Raw genomic sequence first — 13,896 nt, forward strand, 5'->3', positions numbered from 1 at the left:
TCCTGAGTCACTTTTTTTTTAATTATGTATTCGTTAAAGGCAACCTAAAGCTGGTTTCATTTGTTATATCGCAAGAAGGTGACCTTTGAGCAAGGGTGTGTAGACTTTTTCTATCCATATTCTTACTGGCCTTTTATAGGTGTAAAATGTGTGCCACGTTAAAAGAAAATGCTGCAAACTCGGGTCAATTTGTGGAGCCCAAAGTTCAAAGCAAACATGGTGAAGCAGCATTTATCTGTTATGTTGCACTGCACGTAAATTGAATAAGCTTGCAAGGGAAGTAAAATGAGTGCAATTCTTTTGAATCCAGGCTAAAATCTTTGCTTTTTCTCCCCATAGCTTTGATTAAATGTAAACGTTTTTAAAATCAATTTCACAGGATGGTCTTTGTTGTTTTACAAACCCACTTTTATTTTGTTTAACTTTACTTTTAAATGTTTTAAAAGTCTTCTGTTTAAAGGTTGTCAATGTAAATTCTTTCAATAATTTTGGTAAGCTACTTTTCTTTTCTCTGCTTTTCCTTGGAATGTCATTTAGCTGTTGTGTTTATAAAAAGGTGTTGAGGCGCTTTGTGTATGAAATATGCTATAAACATTTTTGACAGACGTTTTTTTCACTTCTCAGGCAGACATTTGCAGGTCTTAAAGGGATATATGACTGAGTGAGCCATTTTTAGCAGTAAAAATGTTAATATTTTGTTCAGAATGAATTTGATAACTCATGTACAATTAATACCTTTAAAACCAAATTTTTATACTTGCTAGCGATTGAAGATGACATCACCTGTGCTGAGGAAGTAGGTAACGATCAATCATGGCTCACGTTTTCTGGGTTTGGTCAGCAAACTGAGCCATGATTGTTTAATTGTACATGAAAAATAATAAATTGATCAAATTCGTACTGGACAAATTATTAACTATTTACTGCTGAAAATGGCTCAATGAGTCAAGTATCCCTTTAAATAAAATATGGTCAAACATAGCAGCATCCTTGGCAGAGCTAATGAAATCAGTAGCTAGGAATAGGTCAGCTGTTAAAAGGGGATTCCATAATAAAACCCTGATGGCAACATTGGCTGGAAAACATTATTAAAAAAACAAAAAAAAAAAACCAGAGCTTATCAACAAGTAGGCCAGTGGATAAATGGTGCGTTCCACTACGGCCACACGCTCTCACGCGTCGGGTCACACGTTATGGTGATGAAAAACAACCCCATTCGATTGTGAACAGGACATCATGTACAGTATGCGTTACACGTGAGATTTTGCATCGTACCGTGGAGTTGTGCGCAGCGGTGACAACGCGCTCATTGTTCTGGTAGTGCGTCTCCGTGTAATGGCTGGCGAAAAGACCCCTGCGAGAAGGACAGGATGGGATTAGGAATGTGCACAACAACATTCTTAGATGTTGAAAAGAAGATTCAGTGAGGATTTGGGAGGGGGGAATTCTCTCATGCGAATGTCTTCCATGATTAGAACAGCACCAATCTCTGTAGAGGTAATTATTTTGCGTGTGTGCGTGTTTGACTCAATAAAGGAGCCCCACCCAGCGCGGTGGCCAACTCGCGCCGTTGCATCACGTGGATGTCAGGCGGGATGATCTCAGCGCGTGTGATGATGTAGGACGAAAATACGTTGATTTGCCAAGGCCAGTTACACTATAAAAAGTCATTTGTCCAAAACTGCCATGTCAAAGCATGAAGAAAAAAAAAAGTGTGATCCTATGAGATGTGCAGCTCGGGGATTTTTCCACAGTGTTTGTGACAAGCCGAGGGAAGGAGTCCCACCATGCTGTCACCAAAACAGCTTGCAAGGATGCAGCCAAAAGTCTATTTTTTTCCCTTCTCCAGACCGTTTGACTGAAGTAGAATTCAACGTTTGTCGCATGCAAAACACAAACAATTTACACTGTGGTAACAAGCAGATAAAATAAAACTAGAAATGTTCACATTTTTGTCACATGAGGAGCAGAATTTGGACCCAAAAGCAGACAAGACACGCAAGTTGAAAAAAACAGGACAAAAATACAAAGTAACAACAGAGAGCAGTGCTGGATTCAGATGGCCTCAAAGAAAACAAGTGATGGAGAAACCTTGAAAAAGTACCTGGAATAACTCAAAACGCTGTCACATATGACCTAATGACCCAATCCAAAACAGTCACAATTTTAAAGCTGCTATATAAAACTCTTTTTTTTTTTTCCCAAAAAATATATTTGCAATAGTCTTTTTATTTGACCATTTATGACAGAAACATCTTCTAATTAGTAGATTAAGAACACTTTTCACAACAGCTACTCCTGTAGTAACAGGTGTATTATGCCGAATGCATTACTACGGCGTTGCCATGAGGGCAAGTGAGGATCGGCGTCGTACTCCAGATTGGATTAGCGGCACGTGCGCAGTAATTCCGAGCAAAAAGCATGTTGGCGACATGTTTGGGAAAGCCAGCTTAGATCCGAGCGGCATGACCATACATGGTGTATTAAAGCTGCCGCTTTTGATCTTCTGCAAGCTGCCTGTAATCAACTTCTTGGCAAAAGCTCTGGAGTTGATGTTTATCCGACCACTGACAGGGCAAGCACAGTGTCCAAGCGGTGAGACTCCAGTGGTTCTTTCACTTGGGTTCGATCGAACCTCGGGGGTTGACTCCTTTATTATTGTAATCCCTTCATACTATGTTCGAGCCGAAAAAGAAAGCGGTTGGATGAATACGTGCAATATGAATTCTCATGCATAACGGAACGTATGGTGTTCCACAGGGTTCAATCCTGGGGCCTCTGCTGTTTTCATTGTATGATATCTGATGCACCTGGTTCCATGTTAAGAAAACAGCGGTGGTTGTTTAAACGCTCTCTAAATAAACTACAAAAAAACAAACCAAAAAAAGCCCCAGCACTTTTTAAAAATAGTAGCATAATTATTTTTTTCAAATTTAAGATTTTAGAACATCCACAAAGTGATTATGATTCCGTGACTGTTTTGTCCACAATATGTTAGGGGGAAAAAATAGCGAAAATATTGAGCGATGATTTTCAAAATAAAAGGAGATGTTTGCAAATGTCCGATAAATAAAACACTGTTTACTGTTACAAGGCTGAAATTTCGAGTATTTTGACAATTTTAAGCTAAAGAGTAATAGTAATCGATTAATTTGATAATTAGTTGTCAAGTATTCGATTAATCGTTATACCTCGAATCAAAAAGGCAACTAGTATAGTACTTACTAGGGCTGCACAATATATCGAAAAAATATCAATATTGGCCTATGCAATATGCATATCGCAAAGACATGCAATAAATTTGATATGGAATTTTATAATTTTATCTGAATTTCACCAATCAAACTGTCAGGTTTACCTGTTTGACATTTATTAAACATGACAAAAACAGAGAGAAGATATTCAGTTCAAAACTTGCGAGGAGAGAGGGAAGGAACTGACTGATACAACTCAGTACTGCACACTCTGATAAAAAAAAATAAAATAAAAAATCCCCTCCTCACCCTCTCTTTTTATTTGGCTTTCACGCCCCCTAGTTCCATGGGTGTTCCAACCCTAATAATGCAAATGCAAAACATAGTTGGAACACACTGTACTTAACGAAAATGTGCACTGCCATCCAACTTTTGAACATTATTGAGATAATTACAATTAATTAAGAATACATTGAGTTTGATTATTTTGCTGCAATGAAGAAAATGTAATTCTTTCATTAGATAATAAAAATGTAATTTCTTTAGGTGCATGTTAAATATCGCAGCCCTAGTACTTAAGTTTTTTTTTTTTTTTTTTTTTACTTTTAATATGGAAAATATCAATAAAAATTGAAAAACAAAACAAAACCCACCAGCATCCTCCCTGCAAGCATCCTGTTAGTAATGGTCAGCATCATGTTGGCCACCTCTCACCCAAAAGTCTGCTCCAGCTCCTCGGCAACCCAAATGAAGCGCTACAACAGATCGGATGGAGCCCCATGTTGATTCAAATCCCTCCATTTAATTTCTATTGTAAATAAATGTGACGCTTAGTGACTACCTCGACTTTACTTTCCTCATCACTTTTGTCTTTGCAACTTGTGGCGCTGCCGTAATTTGCTGGAGCCGGCGCGCATCGATCCGGCGCGGCCGCTGTGAATCTCCAGACACGGCGCTCTAATTAAGGATGCACTAATGGTCGCGTTGGGTTAATTGTGATGAATGAGATGCTCTTAATAGCCAGGGAAACAAACACTGTTATTTTCCTTCAAAATGATCTCCTGTTTGTCTAAACTCACAAGCCATCCATCAAAATAAACTCAAGCGCCTCCTAAAACTATATTCCGCATGATTTATGTCCAAACGAATGTCATTAGTCCGCGGGAAAAGGGCTATTTGAAGTAAAAGGTGGCGCTATAACTCCCAATCATGAGGCCATTTGGCTTGTCAGGCGCCAGCAAAAGGTGCAATAACAACAATGACGAATTGCAGACTAAATTGTCAAAAGGTGTTTGGCCATAAAACAGTTTCATAAAACTGTCATTTCTCAGGTTGTAAAAGGGGAAATGACCGAATAAAAGAGCAAAGCAGAGCGAGAAAATAACATTAAAGTTGGTCATTAGCGTGTCAACGAGCAGGCCTCGTTAATCCGGTTATTGAAAGTGGCATCTCACTGAGCGGCGAAGGCATGCGAGGGTTTGTTTGCTTTTCGTCAGAGTTCGTGAAAAGTTGCCATGTTCAAATTTTCTTGACAAGAAATGTTTGGCGAACGTCTTTGCAACTGTATTGAAATTATTGCTCTAAAATGTCTTTTTTTTTTTTTTTAAATAAATAAATATCTGAGTAAATAAAAACAGCATTTTTGTCCATTGGACACAATCTTGTTAATCCTGTTTTAGGGTCGCAGTGGGAGCCGGAGCCCAGAAATTGGACAGTGTGTTCCCAAAAGTACATGTTCAGTGACCGCAAACAGTGTTGAGGACAAAATTCACATGATGGGAAAAAAAACAAACAAAAAAAACGTCAGTGTTTGTGCAAACTAGAATCTTGTCCACAAGGCTTATCAACATCTCCAGAAATATCATGTCAATGTCACCCAAAGCGACACTCCAAACACAGCAATGTTGCGATTCTATTGCTGACCTTTCAACTTACTATCTCACAGTCCCGTATCTCCTCCTTACATATTCTTTTCTTTCCCCATTTCTTGTCCATAATTGCTTGGCGGTCAGCGTATACGTCCAACAATGCAGTGTGCGAATGCCTAGCAGAGATTTCTGGACAATCCCAATGCTGGGGATCATGCTGACATGGTTGCAGCAGAAAACTCATTACAGGACGCCATACAAAACTGTTCTTTCCTTTGTGAGTCACATGACCATATAGCGCGATGCGTTGTATCTGAAATGACATCAGGATTCGCAAAAAGTCGCCATGGATTTGACTTATTGGATTCATTACAACTGTCAAAACATTATTTTTTATTACATATTTAAAACTCTCATTGGAAGGAAGTAATGTACTGAAGTAGATGCTTTTTTCGGAATGTGTACTTTACTTGATGACTTTATTTTCACTTCTCACCTTTTAAAACAAATATCTGAATTTTTAACTTCTTACCTTGTCGAAATGTTACCTTTTTTTGACATAAAGGAGCATGAACCAGGGAGGATTAACAAAGATGGCAACAGATTCAGACAAGCAAGATATTCCGCATCCAGGGCCTTCTTTCGGAGAATTGTTTGATGTTGTCGGCTCCAGGCATGATTTATGGTGAATGTTTTTGTCTTGTCGCTACCAGCCTAAAACACAAGCTTCTAGCATTTGAAAAATCCTTAATTTGGTCTGAAAAACAAATTCAGCTCAGGTGTATTTTTATTTATTTATTTTTTAGTCATCATTAGCTAATTTAGCATTTCTGTTACTCGGATCAAAACGTTAGCAAACCTATCGGAAAGCTATTGTTTTAAATGCTAGCTAGCTACTATTTCTTGCTTTAAAAAACATGATATAATGTGATTCCCCCCCCCCCCCCCCCCTTTATAGTACTTAATTGAGAAAAAAAATTACTCTCTACTTTTATACTTAAATACATTTCAGAGTTTGTACAATTTACCTTGTGTTTCTGTAAAGCGCTTTGTGACAGCTAAGGGTGTTTAAAAGCGCTATAGGCTAGAAATAAAGGCGACTTGACTTAAGTACAGGGGTTAAATCAGTACTCCTACTTTTACCAGTAGACATATTGTTAACCATTTTCCATGTTACCAAAGAAATAAAAAAATATCAATGTGTTTGAATGATATTTTTTTTTCTTGTTTTCAGAAAACCTTCAAATATGACTTGCATGACTAGCTATTAAGCTAACAATATTTATCAGTACTTCTACTAAAATTCAGAGATTGGTTTCAAAATCGATTTGACATGTTTAAAAATAATTTGTAACAACAGATATAGAATGAGAAATACGCAGTACCCAATTGCAGAGATATAGCTTTTTCCTCCGTTTCAGTTTTCATGATTTTTAGGACGTACAGTGATGCACTTTGGCCTCAGGCATGAGTCCGTCCGTCCTCCACTACGTACCTTTGTCCACATTAGTGATTATCGGCGCAATTGGCAGTTAGTTATTATGACAAGGCACAAGCCTGTTAGCTCACAAGCTAGCTAGTAGCTAGCACCTCTCGATATTGAATATTCTGTTCAGTGGACACATTTTTAATTTGGAAGTGTTGTTAACTATCTTCTCTGAAGACAGAACACTTTTATTTTCACTTTGCAGGGACTTTAAGTACAGTTGTGAGTAATTTTGCCACCTCGTCAAACCGTACAGCATGCAGCCCTCATTTACATATCGCACATGTGACTCCGTGTAATAATTCAGCGCCGCGCAAAGCCCCTCGAGCGTGAAACCATTGGCAAGAAGCGTGGCTCCCCGCGCACTCTCCCTTTGAAGACGAACTGCTAACTGCGGTGATTTTCTTTTAATCGCTTCCCCACCACACCGCCATCATCATTGCAACCCGATGCTTTCCTATAGCGTAGTTGCCATATGGAAGAAGACCACGATTACGACTGCTGCTGCTGCTGCTAATAGTGCACAGGCAGAGAGAGGGCGTGAAGAGGCGGGTTCGACAACGCTAATTCTATTTCCACATGCGGCCACGTTCCAAATTGGTTTACATACAGCTCAGGTGTCTGCTCACTTTCTTCTGGTGTACAAAGAAACGGATGGAAAGAAGAAAATCCTCAGGACTGAAGAGCATGACTTCTCTTCTTCTCTCGTCAGCGTTCTTCATTTGTGCGTAGACTACTGTCGAGAGGACCAGGCATTCATTGTGCATTTTTTTTTTTTATTTGTACAAACATTTTAATGGAGAACGATGTCCTGATATAACCGGAGTGATTCTAATAGGGTCTCTGTTCGAATGGATGCCGCCTATTTTATGCTGTTTTTTTTTTGTTAGTGGTGCTAGTTTATGCCATGATTGAATAAGGCAAATGTCATTTGAGTACATTAACTAGATACATAAAAAAAAAGAGAAAAAAGTCAACCTCATTTAGGCTATCGAGCGAATGTTGTGCCATTACCAAATTTCCGCATAGCCACTCAATCGACCATGGGACTGTTTGACATTACCACTGGCAGAGTTCTACAGCAGATCAATCAGATCGATAGTAGGCTCATATAAGTTGTCAAACAAACACACTGGCTGGCGGCGTCAGTCTATTTACATAATGACTGCCACAAGCTCCTTAATGATGTAAAAAAAAAAAAAAAATGGCTCTCGCAAAGGCCCGTTGGATTTAAATGCAGCAAAATAACCCAAAAGATGTGAAGCCCCACAATATGAGAGATGTTTCTAGTTTACATTTAGGGTGCAAACCTTTTCACTCCAAGGCCAGGAACATCGACACATGAGGAAAATGAAAGGCCAAGGAAAGGAAAGAGGGGGGGAAGAAAAAAAAACTCTTTCAGCACTAGACAACGGAGATGAACAATGACCCACGGTATGATGACAATATCATTTGAAGGTGAGCTATTGTGTATCGCTCGACTTCAGACTGACAAAATACAAACTCAAAAGGGATTTGAGTGGGAATGCCAAAAGCCAAGACAGTATAACCTCCCGGATGTTGCAACTGAATATCCAAGATTGAGCTATAGGTTGCTTTGTGAAACATAAAAAAAAAAAAAAAAAAAAAAAAAAAAAAAGAGATATGGCCATCACTAGGGTGTTCATAAAAATGGGATGCTTGCAGCGAGGTTTTATTTTATTTTTTTGTGTGTGTAGGGGACATCAAGCATGATAGATGAATACAACCTACTGTACAACCTTAAATTGCCAAATTTAAGGAGGCGTGTTACATTTTGACACACTTTCACTGTCAAAATTAATCGACAAGTAATTGATTATCAAATTAATCGGCAACTATTTTAATAATGGATTAATCGTTTGGAGCCATTTTTTAATTTTAAATTGTCTAAATCCTCTCAATTCAGCATATCAACAGTAATTGTTCACAGATTTCTGTTCGGATGTAACATAGTGCATCAATCCCCACTTTTAAATAATCAGTGAAAAAAATGGCTTTTTTAAGACACTTTAATGCGAAATTAAAATGAATCTGATTAGTCGATTAATCAAGTGAATAATCAATAGATTGGTCAATTCTAAAAATATTCAATAGTGACAGCACTACTTGTGACAGTTTGATTTATTAATCCATCCATTTTCTAAAAGGGATTATGCTTGTTCGGGTTGCAGGTGAGCTCGAGACTTCGGTCTTTCCATCACTTTAAAAGAGGTCTTTATTCAATTGGATCTCATTATCCCCAAATTGTTGTCTTGTCCCATCTCCGAAAGCGTTAACATTTTTCCCTTGACACTTTCCAAACACGATTCCACCGTATGGTTGTTATTATTAAACCTAATTTAGTTTTTTATGACTATTAGCAAGCTCTTTTATTCTCTAATTTTTTTTGACACACACGAATGTTACTAATCGCTACAAGCGCAAACAACCCGATTAAAGACAGTGTTTTATGTGTCCAATAAAAGTCCATTTGGGTTTGGACGCTGGCTAATTCCTGTGAAGTCGTGTATGTTACTAAGCCTTTTTTTTTTTTGCAACAGAGGTGATGTGCAGCCGAGCGGAACGAGAACGAGCCATTACCCGGCCGCCGGCGTTAAAGTGCGGTGTAGGGATAAACATGTTTTCTCACGCACAAAAGGTATGATGTCATATTCCCAAGATGACCTTAAAAGGGAAGAGTTTAGAGAAGGCGCTCACCTAAAAGCGGTAAACTTTGTACTTGAATCCAGATCATCCGTCATCATCATCATCATCCGTCTGTGGAGCTAAATTAGCCACAGGCGGTGATATCTTCCACTTGTAGCACTGAGGTTGTTTGTTAAGAGAGAATTACAGTTTTATGGCCGCATTATTATTGATGGTATTCATAACACAATTGTGGATTCCAGGACTTCTTCACTGTGTGAATGATGAAGAGCAATCACACGTTATTCTGCACCAAAATTCTTTGTTTTTCGTATTGTTCTTAACACCACCAACAACAAAAAACCTAATCAATATAACAAACCCACTCCAAAACCTAATTAAATTACAAAACAAAATCAAAACTATAATGAAAAATCCAAAACTATTATAATCTTGCTCTGGAGTCGCCGTTTGCAGCTCTAGTTACTACAGAATATTTGCAAATATAATCTGCACCAGAACTAAATAATTGGAACTTCTTATTAATATGACTGAGTGCTCACATTCCACCCCATCAGCTAACCTGTCCCAGAGCACACTAAGCGTTCCTTTAAAAAATAAAATAAAATAAAAAAATCGCACCATTAAGCCCCACTCTCAACACTTTCCTGGACGCAGCGCGACGTCTCCCGTAAGATAATAGCGTACAATCTGTCGCTTGTTCGCCTCATTAACTCGCAAAGATGACGGCGATGGAAACTTTGCTCGCTGCTGATGTATCATTTTGACACGAGGATGCGGGTGAACGATCTGTCGCTGATGCTAATGCGCTGGAACATGAGCCGTAATGGCTGTCGGCTTATGAGCTGATAATGTCAATTGTCAGATGAGCCACAGGTAAAATGTCTTTATGACATTAAATTCACAAATGTATGGAATATTACAGGGAAATGTAGTGAGATAACGTTTTACCATAAACATTTCTGTTTTGTTGATGAATACTTGTCTTTGAACAGAAACAATTGCATTTTTAAATACATAATATTGATTTCATGTATTACTTTACAAATCCCATTTTATTCATATTGCTGCACAGCCCAGAGTTGAAAGCAAACATGGTGCATCAGCATTTAGCTGTTATGCTGCTTTATTTGGTTTATAGTATTTAAGGTTTGATTTTGTAACTTTATTGTGTATTTTAATCTGGAGATTACCTAAAAATGAAAAATGATAATGCCTTGATTTTCCTATTAAAAACTTAATACTTTTGATTGGATAGCAACAATATATTTAACACTGTATTATGTTTTATTATAGTCTTCACATATATCAGTTTATTATATTGAATTAATAAAGTGTATTTTATATTTCAACATTTTATTCATACAAGTAGTTTGTTCTCAATTTTATAAAATTTAAATTATATAGATACGTTTTGTCACTGTATTGAAATGAAAATATTTTTTAAATGATTATATCATTTAAAAAATATTTTTCATAAATGCTATTGAATTAATTTTTAAATATAATACTAAATTATGCTTTTATTATATTTTATGTCCATCCATCCATCCATCTTCTTAACTGCTTGCTCTTCACAAGAGTCGCAGGGGGATGCTGGAGCCTATCCCAGCTGGCCTCGGGCAGTAGGCAGGGTACACCCTGAACTGGTTGTATATTTTATGCGTATAATTTTATATTTTAATAATCTTTTTTTGTTATTGGACAGCAACCACTTTAGTGAAAGTCATATGTCTATCATATTTCATTCATAACAGTTCATACTATAACATTTTGTCTATAAAAATGTTTCGTCGTATTTTTGAAAAAGCCACTCTGATTTTGTACATGTTCTTGATTAAAAAGGTGCTGCTATTAATTCTCATTAGTTATCAACCTCAGCAAGCAACGCCACGAGGTCAAAAGCATCCCGTCTTTCAGTGATGTCATGAGGCGCACTTCCTCCCCACTTTGTTTTGCACGCCAGCACAGCTGGCCTTATTTTGAACACATACTTCCTCTTACTCATGTCAAGTTTGCGTATTACGTCAGAGGCTCTTCATGCGAATGAAGCCGGAAAGAGAAAGCTGGAGTCAGAATATTTCTAGAAATGATTAGAAACGTGCCATGGCAACATGCATTGAAGACTGTAAATTGCCCATAGTTGTGAATAGTAGTTTCACATTCAATCTCATGTTAAATGACAAGCAGCGCACACCTGCCACCATTTAAAGTGCGTTTGATTAACTTCTAATCAAGTTCAGATGTTCTAGTAGGCTCTCGCTGACACCGAGTTTGCAATTTGTTGAAACTGAGGACAAAAATTCTCAACTCAAATTGAGTAGCGAATTGGCCATTGCCAACGAACGCCGAGTCAGAACGCATCGGAGTAGATTGTCGTCGGAGAGGACGTTTGGACGGCAAGTACTGTCTCCTTATGTCTGCCCTATCTTCATGGGCATTGCACATGCGTGAAAGCTACGTACATGGACTGTAGTTACGGGAATAACTGGCTGGTTCACGCCTTGCTGTTAGCCAGCTACAGCTAACACCTCTCTATTAGCAACGCTAATTTTGAATGGCTAACCCCACATTAGCAACAAACGAAAGGCAGTTTTGAAAACTTGGGCGCCGGACCCGAGAGACAAACTAGCTTAGCGCTAGCTAGGATGAAGCTAGCAGCAACATAGATGCATTCGGCCAGATTACGGCACAGGATCCTGGATGATCAAGTAAGTTATTTTAAACTAAAAAGCTTAAAATTTCCACGTGTGGATTTGCGGCGTACAACCAAATTTCCAAGTTAATTATTTTACATTTTTTTAAATTATTATTTTTTTTATTTAGTTGCACGATAAGTCACAAGTTGTGAAATTATTTAATTTGGTCAATTTTTTTTTTTTTTTAATTATCACAAAAACCTGCCCACATTCTAAAAACACGCATGATGTCCGGTTCAAGATGCTCCTGAACAAGGCTGCCAGTGTGGGAATATTTCTTATTCCTGATGGGAGCACCACAAATGTGCAACGTGTAATATAAAATTCAGGAGATGAGAGTGTGAATCACGTACAAAGCAATCTGTACGCTGACAGATATTACTTATTTTGGTTTATTAAAAGTCTTACATCGTTTTGTGATAGTATGGCTGCACGATGCTTCCCTGGCATCTCTCAAGACTGATAGCACACTAATGACTGCATCCTGTCACAGACTAACTTACAATGCCCGACACGTGCATTTTATTATCTTGAGAAATCTTTGGTCTGCAGAAAAGGTAACATAATTCCTCATGTGCCGCGCTCGGCAGGATGTGTTCCCGTCTCGTGCCGATAAATGACGCCGGGGATGATATTATGCACCATCAACATCTGAAGCCCCGCACTCCGCCGCCTCCAAAACACCACGGTGGGTAATGGATTTGCTCCTCACCAGCGCTCACATCGCACTGAGTAAATCTCAAGATGCGCGCCGACGCCTTTTGAAGGACTTTCAAGCGAGGCTTGCGCTCCCATTTGCAGGTTCTTACCGGCTGTGATGTGAGAATCACGCTACGCTGCTAATGGTCATGCTGTTAAACGAGGCTTGCGTGGTCAGAGTCGATGTAGAATACAGCAGACTTTTAAAGGGTGAACAAAATTCATTTTGGAATGGTGAACAAGAGATCGAATTGTGACTCAGGTTTTTGTAAAGCGCTCGTTTCATACGTTGGCCCACGTGCGATGTCACGTCGATTTGTGCTAGCGTATTAATCAGGCTAGTATGGTAGCCAATATTGATGATTAGCTAATAAAAACATAACTATAAAACAAATCATTTTCTTAAAAAACAAAAACAAACAAACAAAGAAATTTGCTCTAAAAATAATTTAAACTAACTGAATTAAAATAATTGTGATTGGCTGGCAACCAGTCCAGGTGTACCCCGCCTACTGCCCAAAGCCAGCTGAGATAGGGTCCTGCACCCCCCGCGACCCTTGCGAGGAATAAGCGGTCAAGAAAATGGATGGATGGACGGATGGATGGATGGATGGATGAAAAAAAAAAAAAAGTTGAAATGAAAAATCCAAAACTCTTATGGCCTTGTTTCCCACTAGAAGAATCATATAAAAATGACTATTTGTTTCCTGTGATTGACTGGTGAACAGTCCAGGGTGTATCCCGCCTCTCGCCCAAAGTCAGCTGGGAATGACTTTTAGCTCATCCGTGACCGAATGAGGAAAAGCGCTTTAGAAAATAGGTGGCTTAAGTACCAGTTGTGGTACTGTGCTTGTCACAAAATGAGATTATTTCCATAACGTCAAAAGGAACTGCACACACCTGGCAAACCCACTTCCACCGACCAACCCCCTATTCTTCCCGTGACCCGCAGCGAGCGCGGCATCAGCTGTGAGTCATCATCACCAGCCCGAGGTTCTCGTGCTCGCTGCCATTCCCATCCGCTGCGCTTGCCGCCGGGCCAGATGTGTCCTGTGATATCGGCTACAGCCCACTCGCAACAGGTGTTCCTTGACCTTGGCCCATCTTAAATAACGACTATGCACGCACAGTGTGAGAAATTCTTCTTAATCCTAGTCTTGATACTTTCCAGGGGTATTTATTTGCAAGGGTGGTGATGTCTGTATTTCTTCTTCGTTGCCGGGCTACAAAACAAAGCAGTCCGCCTAGCTGACGCACGTTGTCAGTATGAAGATTTTTGCAGG

The 13,896-nt window shown here is 38.9% G+C and overlaps 1 protein-coding gene across 3 annotated transcripts in view; it reads right to left on the reverse strand.

Annotated features, from left to right (window-relative positions):
* adam12b (ADAM metallopeptidase domain 12b) overlaps nt 1-13,896 on the reverse strand; it is a 58,700-nt gene that overhangs the window by 27,891 nt on the left and 16,913 nt on the right. For all 3 annotated transcript variants that reach the window (XM_077495277.1, XM_077495276.1, XM_077495279.1), the window contains exon 4: nt 1,276-1,354. In XM_077495277.1, the coding sequence (XP_077351403.1) occupies nt 1,276-1,354 (79 nt within the window). The remainder of the gene's footprint in view (nt 1-1,275; nt 1,355-13,896) is intronic.

Source organism: Festucalex cinctus, chromosome 14, assembly GCF_051991245.1.
Source record: "Festucalex cinctus isolate MCC-2025b chromosome 14, RoL_Fcin_1.0, whole genome shotgun sequence".
In the NCBI taxonomy this organism is placed as follows: domain Eukaryota; kingdom Metazoa; phylum Chordata; class Actinopteri; order Syngnathiformes; family Syngnathidae; genus Festucalex; species Festucalex cinctus.